Source organism: Neopelma chrysocephalum, unplaced genomic scaffold, assembly GCF_003984885.1.
Source record: "Neopelma chrysocephalum unplaced genomic scaffold, ASM398488v2 Primary Assembly neopelma1_45, whole genome shotgun sequence".
NCBI lineage: Eukaryota > Metazoa > Chordata > Aves > Passeriformes > Pipridae > Neopelma > Neopelma chrysocephalum.
In genome coordinates, this window is record NW_020897704.1 from 11,970,384 (window position 1) to 11,993,998 (window position 23,615).

A 23,615-nucleotide genomic window follows, 5' to 3' on the forward strand; every position below is an offset into this window, starting at 1 on the left:
GTGGCTGTCACCTGGTTTCTTTTTCTTTAGCTGTTACTAATTTATTCAATATGGGAATTGCAGAAAGAGCTCTCCTGTTTAGAAGACTGACCAGAGGTTTGCTCTAGCTGAGCACCTAACCATCTGCTGCAGAAAGGCAGAGCTCATTCTCTCTTCCTTTTTCTCTTCCTTTCTCTCTTCCTTTTGCTCTTCCTTCCTCTCTTCCTTTCTCTCCCTCTGTGAATCTTAATGTTCTCTTTTTGGTGAATCCAGTATGTAGATACAGTCTCCTTCCACAGGGGATTGTTACTGGGTGTTGTCTCCTCCAGGCCAAATCTGTGTGTGCTCTGAGCAAGACTGTGGAAAATAAAGCATGCCTGGACTTCTCAAAGTTCTAGAACCTATGATAGGGATCTTTTATTGTCTCTGGCACTGTGGATTGTATTTCATGGTGGTTCATTTCAAAATCACAGGGTATTTAGTAAATATAATTATTAGTGTGCTATCATTTATTGCAGCTTTCTGTTCTGCTCTTGTGTAGAAAAAAATATCTGCCAGTTTGTATTTACGGCTGGACAAGATCTGTCCTCGGGGCCAGCTGGAAACCATTTGCTTTGGAAATTATAGTTTCCTAAAAAAGTCATTGGTACCACAGTACTCTGATGTTGAGTTACTGACAGAAAATGATTGCTGTGTATTAGAGGTGGCTGCTGTGGTCTTGACACTGAGTTTTAAATTAGGTTGAGTTTTGAAGTTAAGGAAATAATCCACATGTCCAAATTAAACAGACTTTTGGGTAGAGCTGTCTGTGATGGATCCAACTATAACGATCATGGATGAAGGGATGTACAGGAAGAATTTGCTACTGAAGAGAACCTACACATTTCTGCACCTTAAAAAGTCTTTGTAAGTCCCCAACTGCATTCTGAACCACCTAAATATCTTTAAAATGAGTATGGCTATAGCAAGCTCCCAAGATTCCAGAATAAGAACATAAAGCTAGAAAACCTGATTTTTTAAGTTGTTTTGAGTAGTTTATATGAAATGAACAGAACAGCTTGTTGGACAGCAGCATATTTTGGGAGCAGGCAAATTGCCTGAATGTATTACCTATGTGCTTAAATGCTAGTGGGAAAAGACACATTATCAGCTATTTTCCTACCTGATTTGTCCTTTTCTAGCTAATGAATTATGGCCTTTCGATAGTTTCTATAGGTTGAGGCAGAAAATCGTTTTAAATCTCGATAGAATACTCTTGATTTGTGCATGTTTCTTTTAATTGAGCTTAATCTCTGTGATAGAAGTGGGTTCTAGTTGACAATGTTTTTCAGTTCAGTTCATTTCAGTAGAACTGTGCAGAATATAAATCAGAATAAAAAGTTTCTCTTAAAGAACACCCCTTTTTGATTCTAACAATTTTTAGTGACTCATTTACTATGAAGTATATTTTTGTATAATCAAGATAATCTACAGTTCAGTAATCCAAGCACTCTACACTTACACAGGTAGTCACTCTCTTCACTTCTTAGCTATCTTGATTTCCAGAAGTGAAACAAAATTTGCAATTATTTCTTTACTTTTAGAAAGGCTTTATGTGTGTTGCTTCTGCGTGCAACACTCATTTGAGTCTCAAAGCCTCTATTGGACTCAAAATTGTGACTGTACTGTTTGAGTGACCCTGTACAGAGTATGCAATCATTTTTCTGGAGCATATTTCAAATCATACCTAATATACTGCTATAATGAAAACCACGTTTTGGTGTGTGCATTATTGTATGGAAGGTTGCATAGCTAATATGGGAATACTCTTCTATAAACCACAGTGGAATTTTTGCTCTGTTTTCATGTTGACATCTTACTATTAACATACATATCTTAAGTGAAAATTCTTTGAAAATGTATATTATTAAGAAAAAAAATCTCTTCAGTGAGAGGATATGGAATAAAATTATAAAGTTTTTTTGTATTTTTGCTATCAGCCAGTTACCATACCAAGTTTAAACTGTTGCCATTGATGTATTATTGTACAGTTATGAAAGTAATTACATTACAAGCATAAAACTTCTCATATATAAAAGTTGCTTTAGGAAAAATGACATAGGATTTTATTAACTGTGTTCCTTTCTGGTTTCTTCTTCATACTTAGAACTGCACATTTTAAGTGTTACGTATCCGATATATTTCGGCATATGAAGTAGTAATTCAGTACTGCAAATGGTTATGGACATGGGACATTTTAGTATATAAATATGTAGTAAATATTATGCACAAATGTCATCCATATGTGTTATGTGTGAATCTTTGAGGTTGCTATTCTCTTCACTGGCCTAGCTTTAAAGTATCAGTAAATATTACTTCTTTTTCTTTTTAATTGTATTTCTCTCTTCAAACTGTCTTCACTCCATGCTTCTCCATTGTCTCATTTTGTTGCCTATATTTTTCTCTGTATGTTCAGCCATAATGAAGTGATGTGAGTATGAGATCTGTAAAATTACTTTAAATGCAGCCCTCCTTCCTTCATTCCAGTCTTCAGGCCCAGCCATATCCATATGACTGAACATTGCTAGAATGCCATAGAATGGTTTATATTATGTATGAAATGCTGTCATATGACAAATAAGATTGGATTGCAAACATGTGCTTTAATATAACAGAATGACAGAATCCAACACTCCTGATAATTACCACAGAATCACAGAATGGTTGAGGTTGGCAGGGTTCTCTGGAGGTATCTGGTCCAACTCCTGGCTCAAGCAGGCACACATAGAATTGGTTGCCCAGGACTGTGGCCAGACAGCTTTTGAATATCTTCCAAGAACAGAGATTCCAACCTGTGCTCTGGTGTTTAGACGGCACCTTCTGTGTTTTCAGTGTGTGCCCATTGTCTTTTGTCTCCTCTGTCACTTGACCCCACTGGAAGAGCCTGGCTCCATCTTTGCACCCATCCACCATGTATTTTTACACCTTGGTACAAGCCCCCTGAGCCTTCTCTGACTGAAGGCTCTCTCAGCCTTTCCTTACAGGAACTACTTTCCAACTCCTTAGTCATATTTTTGCCCCCATGTTGGAATCTCTCATGTACTGGGAAGCCCAGAATTGGACGCAGTACCCCAAGTGTACTAGTACCTCAGTACTAGTGCTGAGGGGAAAGATCACCTTTCTAGATCTCTTGGCAACACTCCTCCTAATGCAGCCCAGGATACCATCCACCTTCTTTGTGGCAAGGGCACATCGCAGGCTCATGTTCAACCTGGTGGTATTCAAGTTTTAGCACAAATAATTGGTACTTGATTCTACTGCCAAAACAGAGTCCCTCTGGATGTAAAAAATCATCTCAGTCCTTCCTGATACTATGTGTGGAAGTACATGTGACTGTGTGATCAGCAGTTAATTCCCTTTGTGATAGCATTTTGCAATAGTTTCAGGTCAGTAATCTTTTTTTCAATGTGGTTGTATGCTCCACTAAGCAGAGAAGTAGGCAGGAAAACTAAAAGCCTCTATAATCAGTGTGAGAGGTTCAGTGCTAACTGTGAAGTTGTATTGATTCGTTAGGAATCACCTACATCCTAACTGTTACTCAGCCATTTTATCATGAAGAGTGGGAAAACACTGAGGTAGTGTTTTCATGAGAAAAACTCTTCTGCTACAGCTAGGCAAGATAGCAAGAAATGCTTTTGGTTCCTGGCACAGTTTTACTTCAGTATTTCTGTAGCAGGGGAATGTTGCTGATTGACTCTTTTCTAGCCTACACTTTAATTGAATGCAAATACATAAAAAAGAAAAGGAAATAGTTTTTTAATATTTGAAATGAAAAAGCATATTTTGATGTTTTGAGACTATAATACAAGTATTATTTAAATAGATTGAAAACATGATTGAAATTATTGATGCAACCTATAACAATTTCAGTGTGATTTGTTTTGTTTTAGAAAGTGACTGTAATTATGGGTGAGAACAATTTGCTCTCTAGATTGGTGACGAAAAAGAACAATTGGCCAAGAATAAAAAGTATATTTGATCATGGTCTTGGCTTTTAAATCACAGGCTAAAATAACATTTTCAATGATATCAGCATTGTCGTTTAGTGAAAGAATTTAATCCAATATCATAATGAACTTTGACAGCTAATAAAGAAAGCAAACCAAAAATAAATCATAGCCAGCCACATCACATCCTTTATGGGTGATGTACTTAGAAATGTTAAATCCTTCTATGATCTTGTTTTCCTTATGTATTTTTGTACAAAACTAAAATCATAGTAACATTTATTGTGTTTAGAGCTAAAAACATGTAAAGAACAGTTGTGATAGAATTTTATACACTAACTGCCTTTTCTGTCAAATTATTTAACTGATTCATATCTAGTGTTGATTATATCTATTTGAACATCAGTATGTTGGTTGCCATCCATTTCCATTTCTCTCACATATCAAAGACACTAAATTCAATTTGTATACATATCAACAATACATTTTCCAATTTTTGTTGATAATTAATGTTTTCTGTAGGCTCAAAATCAAAGATTATGTCCACTTGCATCTACTCAGTGCTATTTTAAACAAATTGTGATGAGACAAATGTGGCAGTCTACAGGGGCTTTTAGAAAACATTGATTTGTAGAGCTGTTTCTTCTAACTTTGAAGATACACAGTAATTCTTTTTAAGCATGGAACACATATAAATCAGTGCACTATTTCTATTTAGATTCATTGCATACGTTTTTATGTTAAAACTCACTGATATTTATCATACAGCCTACTTGTGCCATTCTTTTGAAGCTCTTGTGGATAGTTTAAGATTGCTGCAAAACAATTTTTCTATCTTTTTTTAGTGATTGAAAATCATATTGATATTCTCTTCTTTTGACATTTTTGCAGCGTACAAACTGAGTTGAACTGTCTGTTCAATTATAGGCTGCAGATGTGATGAACCTTTCCATTTGAACTTCCCCAAGCTATGGTTCTGATGTCATCTTTTCAAGTGAATCCAAAATTGCACAGATTTTGGCAACACAGATTTATTGTTAGTGTTAAGGCATCAGTTATATTAACTGTGGTTTAGGTATGTTCAGCTGGCTAAGCATATTAATTTTTTTTTGTAAATTAATTATCTGCAATTTTTAAAAATTGTTTTTGTGTACTATAACTGTGGTGTGTTAATGAAATAATAGCCATTGTCTAATATCTGCATGTGAATGTTAATATGATTCCAACTCAGACTTTTTGGCAAATCAATGTGTTACTGTGCCAAGGAAGAATCACTATATGAGATGCATGGATTATAGCTCAGCTGTCTGTGGTATTTCTCCACCTTTTCAGTGATCTTAGAGAATCATTTGCCTTCCATGTGTGACTGGGAACTTCATCTAAATGCTGCCGCCCATATTCATAGTGCAGGAGCTAAAATTTCCTCAGAAGCTTTCGAAGTGTTTTAGTTCCAGTAGTGGTCGTAGTATTGACGGATCTATTCTTTCTTCCTGCACTCTGTCATGGCAAAATATGGTGCAAAATAATCTTTTCTGTGTTTCATGGGGCTGTGTAGAGTGTTGCCTTAAGAGACAGCAGAAAACAAGACTCCGAGCCAACTTAGTGTATAAGATAAGATAAAGTGGGTAGGTCCTTTAGTTCCAGGCCTGAGGCCCTCAGGAATACACGTGATGCGCCTCTCATGTCCAGGGGGTTCCACAATTTAAGGTGTTAACCCATCCAATCCCAGGTTTATCCACCCCCCAGCACCCTCCCCCTGGCACACCCTTCTGGAAATTGAGGCGGGGAGCTCTGGGATGCCTTCTTCCTCATCCTCCTCTTTGCCACAGCACGTCCAGTCATTGGAGCTTCTCCAAAGATCTGGGCTTGAAGGTCGCTGTGCCTGGGTGGTATCTTGTTGTCCAGGCCAGGGTGCAGATGTTCTTAAACAGAATGAAGACCTACCCTGAGGGAAGTCTAAACAAGCTGACGGAATTTTGAGGGAGTGATATGGAATGGGGTAACAGTGTTGGGAAAATGTTTAAGCTACTGTGCTAAAGGGTGAGGGATATAATACAGCTACTTTAAAATCTACGAAAAGCTAAAAATCCAAAAATCCATAGGCATCAAGAGAGAGGCACACTGTGGTTTATCCCTTAAGACAGCACTCCTGGTACATGTACTGCATGTCAGGAAGGCAAGGCAATTGTCTTCATGCAATTCTATCAAGCAATTATTTCCTGGATATGGACAGAGAAAGAAGGGGAATCAAGCAAAAGATTTCTGAAAGGAGAGACTCAAAGAGCATATAAAGGAAGAAGAATGCCAATGATTTTCTTTTAGACATGGAAGTGCTTCTGGGACTTTGGTGAATAGTATAGAAACATAGAGATGTCAACATTAAACTGTGGTTTGTCAATGTGATGTTTGATGGAGGGTGTACTTTACAGTGCATTTTTAAGAAGCTCAGAGAAATAGCAGTTAACCCCATAATGCCAAAGCTTTTATCAATTGTCAGTCATTTCTCCCATATATGTGTTCTTTAAATATATTATTGTCTATTTCCTTGTGTTGCCTCCTTCTGCATCATCTTCCTAACTCCTATATGCTTTTCCTGTTCATACAATCTTTTCTCAAGGAATTTGCTACTAGTCACTGTCAGGAGAACATGCTAACCTATATTACCCTTGCCCCAATCTCATATTTCCGTTGTGTTCTTATATTACTTGCAGTTGCAGTTACTGTCTATTCTGCCACATCCTCAGTGTGGGTGTCTGCAAATGCCAACATGCAGAAAACCCTAACAGGTTCCAGCTAGGTTTTCAAGGAGAGCTTCCACCAAGCACACACACCTTTTTTTAATTATAGGGAACTAAACCACCACTTGAATAGTTCTATATCTATTCTATAACAATTCTCTTGTATCATTGAAAAAACTGAAATGTGCAATTTTTTTTAGACAGTAAGGAATAAAATTATAGTGCATTGTAGTTAAAACAATAGAACTTCGAGCTATTCCTTGAAAGCTCCAGAGACGATCTAAGGAAAATAGTACCAAGGAGAATTCCAGCATTCAAAACTTCAGGCCATTCTTCTCTTCACTGCTAGAAGTCTTTCCATTTGTTGATTTCCAGATGCTTAATCAGGTCCACTCTTGCATGGAGCTTTGGAGCTGACACTGATTTCACAAGTCCACATGGAAACTTTTATTTGCATGGTAGTTGTTGAACAATATTCCTTGTTGATATGTTCTTCCCTCACAGATTTCACACTTAATAGCTGTCACCAAATATCCTGTGCTGTTAGATAAAGGCAGGATGTTCAGCTCATTATCCCCCTTGAACCTTCAGCAGATGCAGCACTTTCTGGTGCCAGTGTCTGAGAACCCTGAATGATCACACCTCTCCCCTAACTCTGGCTTCTACTGAACAATTGTCCTATTTGTCACTGTGTTCCACAGGTTTTAGCCTTGGTCCCAAGAGGGTTATTCATGATCTGTTTGGGGATCAGGGCCTTTGAACAACAGCAATTAGGCCACTACTTTTGGTCCTCTGTCTTACTCCACTGCTTTTCCAGTCGGTACCTTTTGCTGACCACAGAGATCACAGGTCTCTGACACAGATTTTATCCTGTATTGCTCTCCTAGATTGCCTTTTCTACCATACTTTAGCCTACCTTAAGCTAGTATTTTTTTTCCTAATACTGACTCTTTGCAGAAATTAACTTATTATGGTTTATAAATGCATTTTTTCCTACTCAGCTTTTCTCCATTGACTGTGCTGCCAATAACAGATGTTCTGCTGTGATTTCATTGTCTGTCCTTTTCAATCAATCCCAGTACTTCTCTACTGAAATAATCCTCCAGAATCTGAGAGGAGGAGGACTACTTCACTTAATGCCCGCTACTGCTTGTGCCAGATTTTTTTTTTTACTTTCAGCACTTTCAAGTTTCCAGAATATACCCCATGTAGTGAATATAGCTGGCCAAATGGGATTTTCCTCTCTGTTCCATCTTTTCAGGATTAACCTTTAATAGTTGAGATAATACTTAAGATATTTCCAGGAACAGAGATGAGTCAGACACTGTTGTATTTTTGCTATAAAGTTTTTGAAAGATGTTGTGGAAGAAATGGCTAAATTGTTCAGTTTTATCAGTAAAGCACCATTAAATATATTCTTAATCTGAATAAAGGAGGACATGAAGGAATGCAGTTTATAATAGGATGTGTTTGCTTTGAGATTCTTTGGAATTCCTACCACCCATAATAACTCCTGAATTTTTCCTTTATGTTGTTCTTTTATTTCATGTTAGTACAAAAGCACTGAATGCTTTGTATTGCACTTGAAAAACAAAATGTGTGACCTTTTGGGCTTGTGGTAAAAGCACCAGAGGAATGCACAAATGCTGCAGTTGTCTGCAGATCTTTAAAGGAGCAAATTTTCTCCCTGGAGTTTTCCAGAACTTCTTCCAAGGTAAATTTAAAGCCAAGAGAAATTTAAAGTTTTGGCCCTGAATATCTACCCTGCACTTACGCATTTCTTACTGTCCTAAGTATATTATGTAGGAAGGAATTTTATCTTTAGAGATCTCGTCTACCTAGCTGAGGCATTTGTACACCTCCATTATTGTAGTATTAGGGTAACCACAGGTTTTAATGTGTATTCGCATAGACAGTTGTGTGATAACATGCATTTTACAAATGAGCTGAGGAAAGGGTGAACTTTGAGAATGTCCTCACTTCTAGTGAGCTCTCAAAAGCATACTTACCTTAGGTTTGGATGGGCACTGGAGTGTTGGGTGCAGACCACAGCACCCTTCACATGATCCTCGTCACCTGGAAGTGATGTCATGTAATCTGTGTCAAACTGATACGATAGCCTAAAATTCTTCCTAGAAAGATTTCAGCTCTGCCTACCTCAAAAACCAAACAAGGCAATCATGAACACGTGGAGCTGGAGTTTGGGAACCAACCATGTCTTGGCTACTCATGGCTTTAAGGCAACTCAGGTACGGAAGAGGCTGAGTTAGTTACTCAAGACTGAACAGGAACAATGGTAAATCAGCAAGTAGAACCCACCTTCTGTGTTTGAATCCTAATCAGTATAACAACTGCCATTCCTGTTTTTCTAGAATTGTATTTAAGGTTAGTCTTCAGTTTGGTTTTTTTGGTATACAATGAAACAAGAGGAAGTCAATACAAAAATCTTAGCAATGCTTTCTGGGAATATTTTAGGAAACTGATAGATACAAAGAACTGTCAATACATTCAAGAAAAAGGTGTCTTGGTCACAATCCTGCAGTTATTTCTGTGTGAACACATAAGATGTGTTCATACATAGGATAGCTCCTCCCCACCACATTATGTACATTTGTGTCTATTGATTTCTACTGCACAGTTTCAAATATTTACCAAAAATGTTTCACAGGAGTGTCCAGAACAAATCGTCAGAAACAATTACTGGATTAAGGATGCTGGATAACTAATGCCATTCTGTAGTTATTATCTACAATACACAGAAATCTTTGCAGGCAGATAGTCTTACAAACAATCAGTATAATTAGTAAAAAATGTAAACAGCATGTTTTCCTTTTCAGAGTATCAGATATTTAAATGTACTAAAAAAAAAAAAAGAGTTCCCTTACTAGCCTATCACAGTGACAATTACACCATGCTTCTTTACTGTTTGAACTGTTTGCTCTTTGTGTCGCTCCCATTCTTCATCATCTTTGTCCAGATCAAAAGTTTCCGGATAAATGGGAAGCTTGTCTTTTGGGCACTCCTCATAATAACTTCGAACATATTTTCCAACAGACCATCCTTTGTATTCCTCAGGCATTTTGCATTCTAGGCCATTGTAGTGGACATTGTAGTGATGCTTCAGCCAGTAAAAAAGATAATGAATGTTGTAATCACATCTCCAAGGATTCTCTCTCAGCCACAGTACTTTCAGAAAGTAAAGATCTTCCAGTACTCCATATTCAAAATTCTGCAAACTGTTGTTTGATAGATCCAGCTCCTCTAAGTTGTTGAGGCCTGAGAAAGCAGCTAGTCAATAGAAAAATAGTTATTGGTACCTTGTGAAGATAGCTTAGAAAAAAACATGCATATCTCTGACAGGAAAAACATGCATTATCTACAACAGGAAAACATTTTCATAATTACCCAGTTATTACGTTTTTTTGGCTTCTAGATTTTTAAATCCGTTTCCCCCTATGTTTATATCTGATAGAGACATGACCAAAGTTTATAATTAATAAAATAGAAATCACTTTTGAATGAATATTTAAAATTATTCTTACCAGGATCAATGTAAGCTATTCCATTGCTGTTTAGGTTTAATATCTTCAGTTCACTGACATCTTCAAACTCTTTGGCTCGTAGTTGTCTTATTTTGTTGTTGGACAAATCAAGTTTAGCTATATCTGGAGGTATGTTACCTGGAACTTTCTTTAAATCTTAGAAAATGAAAAAGACATACCTTTTATCAGCTTTAGATTATTCTTACTGCTTAGCTATCACAGTTGCATGCCAGACAGAGTTTTGTCAGTCTAGCATTGTTTTGTGTTTTCTTTCCCTTTTATTCCCTCTACTAGTGTCACCATATTTTTTCAACTTCTAAATTTAATTATTTGTTTATATGTGGAAATTGTTCTCTTATAGTGAAGGCAAGGTAAAGGCTTTTTCTGTGTTTTATATTTTTATTTTAGTAGAACTAGACCATTCACATAGGGATAGGGTAGATACTGAAGATACCATACTAACAAAAAGTGTGTGTGAAAGGCTTGATCATTTAAGGAAAAGAAAGCAGAGTAACTATATAAAAATCCATCCAGGCAGCATAGTAGCATTCTGTCTACTTCTCTATCCTAATTGTTTCATTTGTAGCCAAAGTAGCCATGGACCTCTTAGTCATCTATGTTCATATCCTTACAGTGTTCCTTGCAAAAGAGTTCCAGAAAGAATAGCTCCTAGTCCAGTAGTCAGGGCACATGCTTGAGAAGTGCAGACTGTGGTTTGAATCCTCTCAGGGTAATGTTAATAAACCAAATCTCTAGGATTATATTTGCTCAATGAGAGTTCTGCACTGTCATTACAGAAAAATGAGCAGTATCTCTAATTTGACCATCTTTGAATGAAAGCAAGTAGTTTCTGATCTGTACTGAAATTTGTGCGGTCACAGTATTTCTGAAGTTCTGGAGATGTCTGATGAATCAGGTATTTTTGAGACTAAAGCAACATATCAGAGTCTTCCTGTCTTTTATCTGATTATGAGCAGAGCTTTGGTATTATAAATACATGAATATTATAATTACTCCAGTCTGCTGTGGTTGGATGACTTCCTGCTTGTGCAGATGTCAAAGTTTCAGGGTCTATTTGTCACCAAATGAAGGCAAATAATGCTTAAATTTAGAGACTTGGAGGACTTGGCAGTACTAGAAAGCAGAGTTTTTTAAACTGTTTTTGTAAATACAAATTCTTTGCAGAAAAGCAAACAGAAATTGCTTTTGCTTCCAAATGGTTTTATTTTTTTTTATTTGTAAAACAGAATCAAGGGCATAGGGTATTTCATTCTGGAGTACTGAAAGGTCTGGCATACCACTGGTCTGGTGAGATATAAGCAAATAATTCAAAAAAGAGAACATACACATGGTTAAATGTATTTTTAAGATGATTCTTTCATGAGCTTTCTGGCATAAACTGAAAGCTCCTGACCTGTTGTCATACCTCTTTAGAGATATTCATACTCTGGTACACTGCTTGTCTTTGCATCCCCTCCATAGTAAAGCAATAATGGATTGCAGCTTTTCATGTCATCTTACTGGTTTGGCAATGGATGCACCTTTTTTCCTACTCTGAAATCTTGTCCATGCGGATTTAGAGAAATTTTTGTGTTTTCCCGGGATTTTGTGTGCATTATACTCCAATTTCTGATGAAAATGCCAATGAAATTGTGCATCTGCTGTACTGTAATCATATACAAAGACAGTAAGTACAATGCTTTCATCAAAGATTACCATATGTTCAGAAATGCCAAATATCCATGGGATATCTGCATCCAGCTGTTAAGCATATGCACAGTAGATCTGGTACTTCCTAAAAAATATTGGAACATACTCACTCTGTCCATGCTAAATATTCAGGAAATTCTGGACTGATATATTTAGTTCTTGACCTGAAGGAGAGAGTCCCTATACCCTCTAGTACACTCATGTAGAGGCTGAAGTAATTTTATTTCTCCATTATTAGTACCAAAGTCAATAAACCATTTTTTAAATACCCTAAACCCCTGTGAAACTCCCACAAAGATCAGACTACATCGAATGTTTCTATGAACTTAGAGAAAAAAAGTAATATTTTTTGTGCCAAAAGTTTTGGAGTATATTAATATATTCAGCTCATCTCTGATACCACTAAATGGGCAGAGCTGTAAAGTCAGTATTTTCTGATATTAAGATTATAATATATGCCTGGTTTTTATTCAGTAGCACAGTTTACTGAAGACATAAAGTAATAATGATATAATTAAGATCCTACGAAGGATAATTAAGACCATACTCTTTAATCTAATAATTAAGATCCTACCTACAAGGAAAGATAAGGTAGGTGAACATTAAAAAATTAATGAATGTTCACTAGTAAAGCAGCAAAATCATTAATAAAAAAGATGTAGCAGCTGCATGGTAAAACAAAGAGAAAAGTGAGCCATAGGGAGAAGAAAGGAATTCAACAACGTGGAAAAAAGAAAAAAACCATGGACCATTTTTAATGGTAATCAAATACTGAAATTGTGAATTCCTGATTATCTCCTCATACTGCACTCTGAGCTTGTCTCTGGCATTAAGGTGCAAGAGTAAGGGCACACTGAGGTTTTTACATAAAATTAAGTCACTCTTAAAGCAAATAGAAATTTAATTGTTCAAAACATACTGCGGTGATCTGGTATTGCAGGCTAAGCTTTGAAAAAGTTGGGAAAAAATCCTCACAATGCTGACTGCTTCCAGTAATGCTTCTTATTTCAGAATTGTTATGTTAAAGAATGATTCTCCTTTGAATTGTTTTGTTGTTTGCTTTGCTTCATCATGGGATAAAATATGGGAAATATAAAGCACAGATAAATGTGCACTTTTGTGTTGATATATATCCCATCTGGTTTACCCTTAAGGCTTAACTGTGGCTTTTAGGAGCCTGAGAAGGATTTAGGAATGGAATGGATCCAAGTGTCTGAAAAACATTTCTTGAAGGCCCTTCAACTTTGCATTGTTTGCTGTGTGTTGGGAAGAAGAACACAGGGGAGGTATTTCTTTGTGAACACAAGCACACAATTTCTTCACTTAGGAGAAGAAATCTTGCACAGCAAATGTGAGGATGCAATGGCTTTCCCTTGCAATCAGATTCCTTTGGGCATTGCAAGCACAGCTGGCTGTCCCAGCCCTGCTTCACAGTTCACTTCTGCCAAAGTTATTGCTGTCTTTGTGCTTGTACACTGGAAAGAAGAAAAGACTCTGTACTTTTCTCTATCAGTTCAGCAGTTTCAGCACAGCTTTAATTTGTCTGATGAGTATGTTTATAGTTGTAAAATCAGACTACCAAGGTGCTAGTCCTTCAGTAATATTCTTAGGTTTATTCTGGTTGGGTTTTGTTAGCTATCTTATACTAGAGCACTAGGGAATATCTGTGGAATTGGGGCTGCAGAGCAGAGATAAAATGCAGCAAGAATTCCTACTAATTGCTACTAATTATGAGAGAAAAACAATTGAAAGTATCAATTTAAGTAAAGCGAGTACTGGTACTAGTACTAGTACTAGTACTACTCATTTGTAGTACATAATATGTAAATAAATGTAGTAAGGGAACAAGAATATCAAAATCATTAATTCAGTTATAATGATAGATACAAACCTTTTCTTTTGCAGTTCAGAGTTGGTACAGGAAACACATACATGTGGCACAAAGAGGAATCAAATTCTGGTTTGACAGGTTCAGGCTTCTCCCGTTTTATGTTTCTGGGGTCCTGCCTGTCCTCTTCACTACATAGCTGATCAGCTTTTATCTGCTTTAGCTTTTGATTTTTCAGTTCTATTGGGTGCACACACTTGGCATAATTTCCCAAATTTCTGTTTGTTGGAACCTGTAGCATTGTAACAAGGGTTTCTAGTTCACAGTTGCAATGCCAGGGATTATCATAAAGGCGTAGGTAGTTTAGACTAGGTGTATAAATAAAAATCTCCTCAGATAAACTCTTAATTTGGTTATGCTGAAGTAAAAGTGTGGTAAGTTTATTCAAACCAAAAAAAGCCTCGCTCTCAATTTTTGATATATCATTCTGTTGTAAATCCAGACTTTTCAGTGCTTTATACTTGGAAAACATATTATTCTTCAATTTACGAATCCTGTTTCTTGCTAGCAGCATGTGTTTTATATCCTCTGGCCAATCAGGTCCCACAAAAATCAATTTTCTCTCCTGACAATCTAAGTATTTCTCATGAAGGTGAGTGTAAATATCACATGTTAGACCTTGGGCATTGCGCTTAACAGTGCTAGATGCTCTCCTTAAGATGTTTTCTCTTTCATTGCTTTTCAAACTCCTGTTCCTTGTCCTTCTACAGTCAGTTGCTTTACAAAGAAAAAGTAGTACTATAATAGTAACTAGTTGCATCCTGACATTCAGCTGGCCCCAGTTGTTTTCTGTGACAGCTGGAACAGTTGAAATTTTTGAATAGTCTGAATCAGTGTTGTACAGATCTGAGGAGGCACAGCTGGGGTATGTGGGATCCCTGTGTTGGAAGAAAAGTAAAACATTAGAACAGATAAAATGGGCATTTTCATGGAGGCTTGTACATAATACGCAGCATTCAGTCAAGTACTCAATCATCACATTACTTGGAGCTTCACAAATACTTTGAAGATTTAATGTCCTATCTTTGTTAGTTAGTTAGTTAGTTTGTTTGTTTTTACTGTCTCTGGTCTACTAGGTGTACTTGATAAAACATGGGAAACTATATGGACCAGTTTCTAAATTATCTTTGTCAGGAGGTTCTCATGTGTTCAGGAAAACGGCATCAGGTTGGATCTTCTTTACATTTAAGTTAATCTTGAAAGTTGGGTTTGAAAGAGGAGTTTAAAGCTGATATATTCCAACTTTCTTGGTGCTAAACAACTGGAACTCATACACAGCCAGACCAGGGAAAATCATTCAGTGACTGTCAAACTCGCAGTTTTAGTCTGCGCTTGAGTGTGGACTTTTTTTGCAAGTCATTTTCTCAAGTCAGTTTACTCCAACTCTGTATTCTGCTTTTGGGGTTTGTGCTTTCATCTCAGTAATCTACTGTGACCATGAGTTCAGGATGTTGGCCTAGATGGACTGAATGTGTATGAGGAATTCATACACTTATGTCATATGCTGAGAATTTGAGCTGTTCACCTTTAATATAATGTGGGTTTGGTTGGGTTTGTTTTTTTGTTTTGTTTTGTTTTGTGGGGGTTTTAAGGTGAATGTAGGAATTTGCAAGTCTTGAATATCTCTGAATGCCAGGGGTTAAATGTAAAGGCTATAGACTTTTCCTATGAACTCTAATTTATACTAAGAGGGGAGATTTTTTCTTAGTGCTGTGGTTATTTGGGTACACAAATGTTCCTGACAAAAAGTAAAGACTTGTGTTCTCAAGTACTTTGAAAATGGAATTTAGAAGAAATCAAATATAATCAGTGAAGTTCTCATTGGTTTTATATGGTGCCAGGGGAAAATCATATATTCTATTTCAACTAATTTTAATAAACAGGCTTCAAAACTTCACCAGTTTGGGAGGAGGGTTTCGTTATTATGAGCTTGGAGTTGTCCACAATTCATTTTAATACTATATTGTTTTCTAGTTCCTTTGTTCCTTCCTTCAGTATTACACTTGAGCTCTAAAAATGTCTCACTAAATTTCTTGATATTTTTGGGAGCTTTTAAAAGGTGTCTAAGAATGCAATCACCATTATGTATTCGTCCATTTTTTTCCAGTTTAACATTTTCAGTTTTATCTTGCTTCCATTAATTCTCTTTAATGTCTTTTTCATTGCTGTCTCTGATGGAAAAACAATATTTGACTCTGCCTTAATTAATAATTTCTTAGAAAAGACACTGATATGTACAAATTTTTCTAATAATAAAATCAATCTAAAGATACAATTAATATTTTGTTAAGAAATTATGGTTCTTAATAGATTCAGATGATGTATACATCCATTTATAGGCTATTCTAGTGTTATGTATATAAACAAATAATTTGGTATAGTTTAGTTGTCTTTGTAGTGAAGTGTACATCCAAGGTTCTAGCCAAGAAACATGCCAGTATTTACACACAAGGTTTTAAAAATTATCACAGATGAACTATAGCTTATGTACTTGATGCAAAAATGGCTTATCATAGTCAAGTTAGAGAGGCAAGAGCTGCAGAAGAATCACAAGATTCTAATTTATAATACTCTGTTTTAGTTCTGCTTTACATATATCTTCATCTCTGTCCTATTTATTGCCAAGTGTCTTGTTCTCATAATTTTCACAGATTATGTAAAATTCTTTGCTACAGCAGCTATAAGGAATGGATAAGGAATTACTATGAAGTCCTTTGAGTAACGCTGTAGAATCAGCTTGCTACATAACATAATACTTGCTATATGATATTATAATTGCAGTGTAATATTTAGAGGTTGTGTGCTGCTCCAGGGTCATGTTGATTGTGGGTTCCTGCTTTCTGTCCAGTGTCTGGACTGTACTGATGCGTGGGCTTATTCCATCCCAGCTGTAGGACTTAGCGTTTGCCTTTGTTGAACTGAATGAGGTTTCTGTCAGCCCATTTTTCCAGACTGAATCTCTCCAAATAGCAGTTCTAGCCTCCAGTGTATCAACAGATCTCCCAGTTTGGAATAATTCGTGAATTTGCTGAGAATGTTCTCTGTTTCTACCATCCAAACCATTTATAAGGACATTTAACAGTCCTGGCCTCCATACTGACCCTTGAGGGATGCCAGTTTCCACAGGACACCAGTGGTACTTAGCACTATTGGTGACAACCCTTTGGGCTGACAGTCAGGACAAAGTTTCACTCATCCTAAAGTCCATTTACCCAGTCTTTATTTTACCAATTTGGCTATAAAGGATACTGTGGCCTGTACTGAAGGCCTTGCTGAAGTCAAGATGCACAATAGATGCTTTTATCCCCTTATCTGTAGATCCAGTAATTCCATCACAGAAAACTACCATCTTAGTGAGGAATTCTTTGCCCTTGGTAGATTCACGCTGGCGCTTGCTGTGACTTTTTCATCCCTCATGTTCTTGGACAGGGCTTCAAGAAGGATTTGCTGCATAACATTCCCAGGGACTCAGGTGGAGCCGACTGGCCTGTAATTTCTTGGATCTTCCATTTTCTGAAAATGAATGTGACATTTCCTATCTTCCAGTCATTAGGAATCTCCTCTGATTGTCATGAACTTTCAAAACTGAGCGAGGCCTCTCTGTGACAACAGCTAGCTTTCTCAACTCCTGGATGCACCCTGTCTCACTCCATTTCCTCAGGTGCTCCCTCACATTAACTTCTTCTACCATGGGCATTGCTTCATTCCCAGAGACTCTGCTCATAGGCTCCAAGCAAGGCACCTGGGAAGCCTTCAGACAAGCCTCAGCAGTAAAAACTGAGGCAAAAAAGTAACCCCTTTTTAACTCTATCCATTATTCCACAGCCCTCCAGGGCTGTATTCCATGAGATCCTGTTAAGCAGATCCCTAAACAAGCCGAAATCTGCTATCAAGTTCAGGTTTTTTCTGCTATGGTTTGTCCAGTTTTCTTCTCTCACGATTTTGAACTTCTCATTTTCATGGTTGCAGCAACCAAAGCCACTCTAGTTCTTCACATTCCTTCACCCCTCAAAAAACATATTTCCTAGACCACTTGTCAGTCAGCTGGATCAAAAAATTGTCTTCAACATACTGTGGAAGTCCCTGAATTTTTCATGCCCAGCCATATCATTCTTCCAGCAGGTGTCACAGTGGTTAAAGTCTCTCATGAGTAACCAGGATAAGCAATAGTAAGGCTTCCTTCAGCTGCCCAAAGGTTTCATCTGCCTTCTTTACTTGATCAAGCAATTTGTAGCAGATACCTACCACAATGTAATCCTCATAGGTCTAGCCTCTAATCCTTAAAATAAGCTCTTGATTGGCTTGTCATTCATTCCAAGGCAAAGCTCCATGTGTTCAGGTATAACTTTGCATAGAGTGCAACCCGTCGTCACCTTTCTGGGCTGTCATTCCTAAATGTTCTGGAACCATTCATTGTACCCCTCTGCTTGTGTGTGCTACCCTTTTGCATCTCTGGAGTCCCAGTGAAATCACAGCTCTGAATCTGTGCATGGGCTTTGGTCCCTGCTGGTTGATTCCTGTGCAACAAGTGTTTTTGTTCAGACACTTGGGACAGACCCTTGGTTGTGCTGCTTTCATGTGGAAAGTTTCGGAGTTTTCCCTCATCATGCTATTACCCCCAGTGCTTTCTCATCACTGCCTGTGCCTTCAGTCCTCTTCAGGTTATGGTTGTCTTCCATCAACATACCTATCTTCACTGACATCTCCTCTCTCAAATCCTTCATTGCAGGAATATATTTCAAAAGCACAAACTGTCCTCTTTAGATTTAGTTGATTGGTATTGAATTACCAGCTATCTGGATTGTCCTTTTGCCTGATAACTGAAATAGTGACAAGGTGACCACAATGTAGCAAAAGGTCACTCAACTACTACACTTTCATGTACAAGTGCTGACTTTTTGCCTTTCTATTATATTGACATTTACTGTGAAGCGTTCTTCATACTAGGAGATTTGTTCCCATGATATAATAATGGAATGATATATAGAACACTATAGGTAGTACCTCTTCTGCAGGTCAATAAAATGTAGAAGCACTATAATTACTCAAATCTAACATTCCACCTAGAAGTTAGAACTAAACAGGAAGAATTATGTAAATTATATTATGGGTTAGAGAAATGCACCAGAGCTCATGGATAAAATTCACTAGTGGTTTTAGATTGGCTAAGAGTAATCTTGATTTACCAAAATGTGTAAATGTGCTAACTTTCAACCATATGAAAAGTTCTCATGCTCTGTAGGTCTGTATAGTGTATGTATCCTTGAATTAAAATGATAAAATGACTGTACTTCAAGTAAGTAAGAGTAGCATCAGATGTCTCTCCATATTCTACTCTGAGGATTCCAAAGAAAATGGCTGAGACATATAAAAATTATTATGATGCTTTAAAGATATTTAATCATGGCTTTGTTCCCTTGAAACTCTGCATAAAAAGGTAAGATAAATTAATACAAATACAAATATAATTTTAATATACTTTTGGATTTTTTCATTAGTCAAGATGAATTGATGAGACATCAGAAGGCTGCAGAGCTCTTCTCTATTTAAGTCTGTTGTATAGAGATAATACTAATGGAATAGTCCTATGACTTTTGTCAAGGTAAAATTAATCAGAAATACGAAAGTGTATTTGTTTTAATCTTGTAGGAAATTTAGAGGCATATGTAACAGAAATACTCTTTTTGAGTGATTTGCAGGATTCTGTCTGCTATACAAAATAAAAGAAGTGCCCCATACATTTCATTTAGATAGCAGTTCTTTTATCTTTTTAGTATATTTAAAAATATATGGTAGAGTCCCCTATATATTTCACAGAGTTTACAAAAGTTTTTAAAAGAACTTGCTATCCAAAAATTTCTTGTCCTTGTCCAGTTCCTCACTGATGATGCAAGAAGTTTGCAAGTTAAATATGTTCTTAATAATTTGTTTTTGAAACAGAGGATTGTGGATACGTGTATTGTGTGAGCCAAGGCCTTGTGTGACAACTGCAAAAGAAGGATTTATTCCAAACTCTTATTTGGAAGATCATTGAGCTGAAAGCAGAGAATTTACAATCGTACAAAAGTCTGCCATTCCTGTTTTTAAATGTATCCCTTGAGACCTGAAGTCTGCCTGGCTGGTAGAATAGCTGCATTAAAAGCTGCCATGGAGGACAAGAGATGTGCTGGTCCATGACAGCAGCCATCACAAAGATGGATATAGATTTGAAGATAACTGTACATTGTTTCCCTTTTCCATGAGGAAAACAAATGTCTTTCTTTCAACAGCATCTCCACAAAGCTCAGAAACATGTTTTTCTTTGGCATTTGCATAATACATTTTGACTTTTGTTTTTCTTAGTCTGTAATGCCATATCCTCATATAACTAACATTTGTTTTGGCAAAGTTTTGTATTTCATGTCTCCAGTATAACCACTCATCTCCTCATTAGTATTATTCTTATTATAATCTCTGTTTTCTCCATGTTGGCTGGTATTTTTAAATTTCCATATATTTATGCTGAACTTTGAAACATCATTTCTTTTGATGTGTAAATAGAACATACCAAAGAAAAATTATCCACTATTAAAATACCTTTTGCAATTAATTTGTACCTTGTTAATAAGAAACTCTCCCAGTCACACATGACGCTTCTGATTTAAAACCATAAGATTCCACTGTTGGTAATGGCAATTTTTGAACAAAAAAGCAAAGCTCATTGTTTCTGAGGTTATGTGGAAGTACAAAAAGTTGCTGTCCTGTGAAAATTTTGATAGCAGACAGATTTCATAAACATTTTACATCGTCTCAAAAGCATTAGCTCAGCACAGGTCCTGTGTATATGGTAACTAATACAAAGTGCTTAGAGGTGGCAGTATTGCATTTCATAATAGTGCACGTGAAGTTTGCTATGGTATGTCAGACATCCTTTATTGGAATAAGGAGCTAGTGGAGTGTAAGGGTCATTTTTTATTCTTTCATACTATTCCATACAAGCATTTTAACCTCCATATTTCACAACACAAATAATCAGCTACAATTTCCCTCTGAAAAGTTCTGTTGCATTTGGTAGACATGAATATTGTCCATCAAGAATAAATGTCAGAAGTAGATTTTGTCAGATTGCTTTAAAACAATGATCCTGAGATTGCAAATGTCAAAATTAATTGAAGAACCAGTATGATTTATCTCCTGCAGAATTTAGCTCTAACACAAAACAAGAATTTTTAGTAGTCTGTGTGCTCAAGATTAAGTTTTAAAATGGAAAAGAAGGAATGTGTTAAAATTCCCAGATCATAAAAATTAGTAATATGATCTAAAGAAAATTAACATCCCTTCAAAAGTATTATAAGGTTTTGATCACAGCTTTCAATATGCAGTAAGAAAGGCTTACCTGTGTCTTAAGTTGTGCAACCTTGTAGCAGCATATACTTTAAAAAGACTTAGAACTACCAGAGTATAAAAGTCAATCTCCTCATTTATTATCTATTTTATCAGATATGTGTGAAGTATACTTCTCCAAGTTTGATTTTTGCTACTTATTTCTGTGGGATATGACCCTAAATCACAAAAAGGCTTAGGCTTCTATAGAGAAGGATGCTTTTATTTCTGTTCTTAATATGAACTAAATATTTCCATTTTTAAAAACAGACACCAGAAATAACACATGCCCTTATTTTCTAATATCTAGTTCTAATGCACATTGTCCATCTTGTTGTTTTTTTCATGAAATGTAATCTTATATTTAATTTCTTAATATTTTTGTATTATTCTTTTTTGACAGCATTCTTTTGTACTTCCTATCTGTTTGTCTTTGTGTTCAGTTCAAGTTAGCATGTTTTCCCACTCTATATTGAAAGTATAAAGTCAGCTCCAAAAGTTAGTATTGCCACTCCTTAAGCAGTCAGCTCCTCAGTGGGTGTTCCCATCTTTCTTCAAAATGCCTACTTTGGCTGACTTGCAGAACTGCATGACTATATCCCTACAACTAAATGTCTACCAGAACAGAAGGTCCTAATTCTAGGTTTTGATTTTCTGCATGCTTTCATTTGTGGTGCTTGTGGCAATTGTTATTTATTCCAGTTAGAAATGTAGTTCAGTAAAATGAATAGTTTCCAGTATGATATAAACCAAAGCTGCAGATGGAAACTTAAGTAAATTCAGAGTATAGATTCTTGCTTTTACAGAGTGCTGTTGACTAACATTTTCTACTTACACAGTTTGGTCTCTTTTAACTAATGTTTAGTATAAAGAAATGTTTTCCAAAAGAACGGATCAAAATCTAAAATTGTGTGACTCACCTTAGGATAATTCCCTTTTGTAACTCTTTTAATTTTTCATATTATTTTAATAGTACTCTTCTACATAATTATATTACTTGAGAAGCTTTAACTGCACATTTAAGCTTTTAACATTCTTTGATAGAGATCTGGTTTTCATTTCCAGCAGGCACTGCTTGTAAAATTAATGGCAAAGAAAGTCCAGAAAACTTACACTGAAAAATCATACTTGCAAAGTATGCACAAAAAAGTTTCCATAAATTTAAAAAGTATGCTTTTGCAGTTATTTGAGATAACTTTAAAATTATACTGGTTTCATATGGTGAAACATCTTGTATGATAGTGCTATTTCCCAGTAATTTGCAATACAAGGAGCAGAGAAAAAAGTGCAGCAGAAGGGATTTTCAAACTTCAGCAAGAAGATAACTCAATTTCATATTGAACATCTTTTCTATACAGTAATTTTCAGAATACTTTAACTATGGTATTTTATGTTCTTTTGATTCTGTAACATGTCCTTGTAATAATTTGCTTTCTGTTGTTTTTTTGTGGTTTTGTTGGTTTTTTGGGTTTTGGTTTTTTTTGTTTTTTTTTTTTTTTGCAAAGCAGCTTCCCTACTTTACAGTATCTGAGTTTAGCTCACTGCAGAAAATTCACAGACAAAGGTTTACCATACCTGGACTCTGGAAGAAGCTGTCACAGGCTCATCTGTTTGGAAATGTCAGGTTGCATTCAGGTTTGCAGTTCACGTCTTTCTTTCATTCTGAGAAGCAAAGAATCTTTTATATGACTGGCTGCATCCTGCATTCATGGTATACTGGAGCTGAACGAGTACTGCAGCAGCCTTCCAGGGTTTTGAATTACATGACTGCAGCTGTTTAAGTTTTACTCAGGAATAATAGCACTATAGGTTTGGATCCCTTCCAGCAAACTGTCAGATCTATAAACAGCTAGTACTTACTGCATAATGAGAACAAGGCTTGCTTTTTGTAGCCATAAATAGACTAATTCTATGTCATGATTAGTTGGGGTTTAAAATCTGGAGCTTTGGAAATGCAGTTTCTACTAAGATATCAAAAAAATAAAAGACACTGTGCTGGAAAAAAAAAGAAAAATTTACAATTGATTTCCTAAGAAGGAATTTAATTAAAAAGTTAATTTTTCTTACTATTTTATATTGTTTTAATATATAAATAGATGTAGTATTTATAACTGCAATCAAAAATAGCTAATATTTTGGATTATTTTAGTATCCTACTAAACAGCTAAAGAAAACCAAAGTTTTAGAATGTAGTACATTTTAGAAACTTTCAAATGTATACTGCATCTTGAAACATACTCCAAAAGCAATATGAAATTCCAGATTGTAAGACAATAAAGACTCCACATGCATTTCTCTATACACTGAGTAGATTCTCCATATCACAAAATACATGTGAAATGATAAAGAGGTGGAGTCTGAATAATATAATAGTTTAACTTTGCATCTAATAAAACCTTTCCAGAACCAA

The 23,615-nt window shown here is 36.1% G+C and overlaps 2 protein-coding genes across 3 annotated transcripts in view; one reads left to right on the forward strand and one right to left on the reverse strand.

Annotated features, from left to right (window-relative positions):
• FBXL13 (F-box and leucine rich repeat protein 13) overlaps positions 1-23,615 on the forward strand; it is a 64,120-nt gene that overhangs the window by 5,240 nt on the left and 35,265 nt on the right. Inside the window, 6 exon segments of the mRNA XM_027679595.1 lie at positions 2,142-2,317; positions 5,406-5,412; positions 15,436-15,488; positions 16,795-16,812; positions 19,360-19,445; positions 22,711-22,838. Of these exon segments, the coding sequence (XP_027535396.1) occupies positions 2,142-2,317; positions 5,406-5,412; positions 15,436-15,488; positions 16,795-16,812; positions 19,360-19,445; positions 22,711-22,838 (468 nt within the window).
• On the reverse strand, positions 9,064-23,071 carry LRRC17 (leucine rich repeat containing 17). 2 transcript variants are annotated; one of them, XM_027679421.1, is made up of 4 exons: positions 22,781-23,071; positions 13,847-14,721; positions 10,246-10,401; positions 9,064-9,991 (listed from the first exon to the last, which is right to left on the reverse strand). In XM_027679421.1, the coding sequence occupies exons 2-4, from the start codon at positions 14,601-14,603 to the stop codon at positions 9,588-9,590; spliced, it is 1,317 nt and encodes a 438-aa protein (XP_027535222.1). In that variant the 5' UTR covers positions 14,604-14,721; positions 22,781-23,071; the 3' UTR covers positions 9,064-9,587. The 2 variants fall into 2 exon arrangements, with proteins under 2 accessions (XP_027535222.1, XP_027535224.1); XM_027679423.1 differs by lacking the exon at positions 22,781-23,071 and having other exon boundaries at positions 13,847-14,724.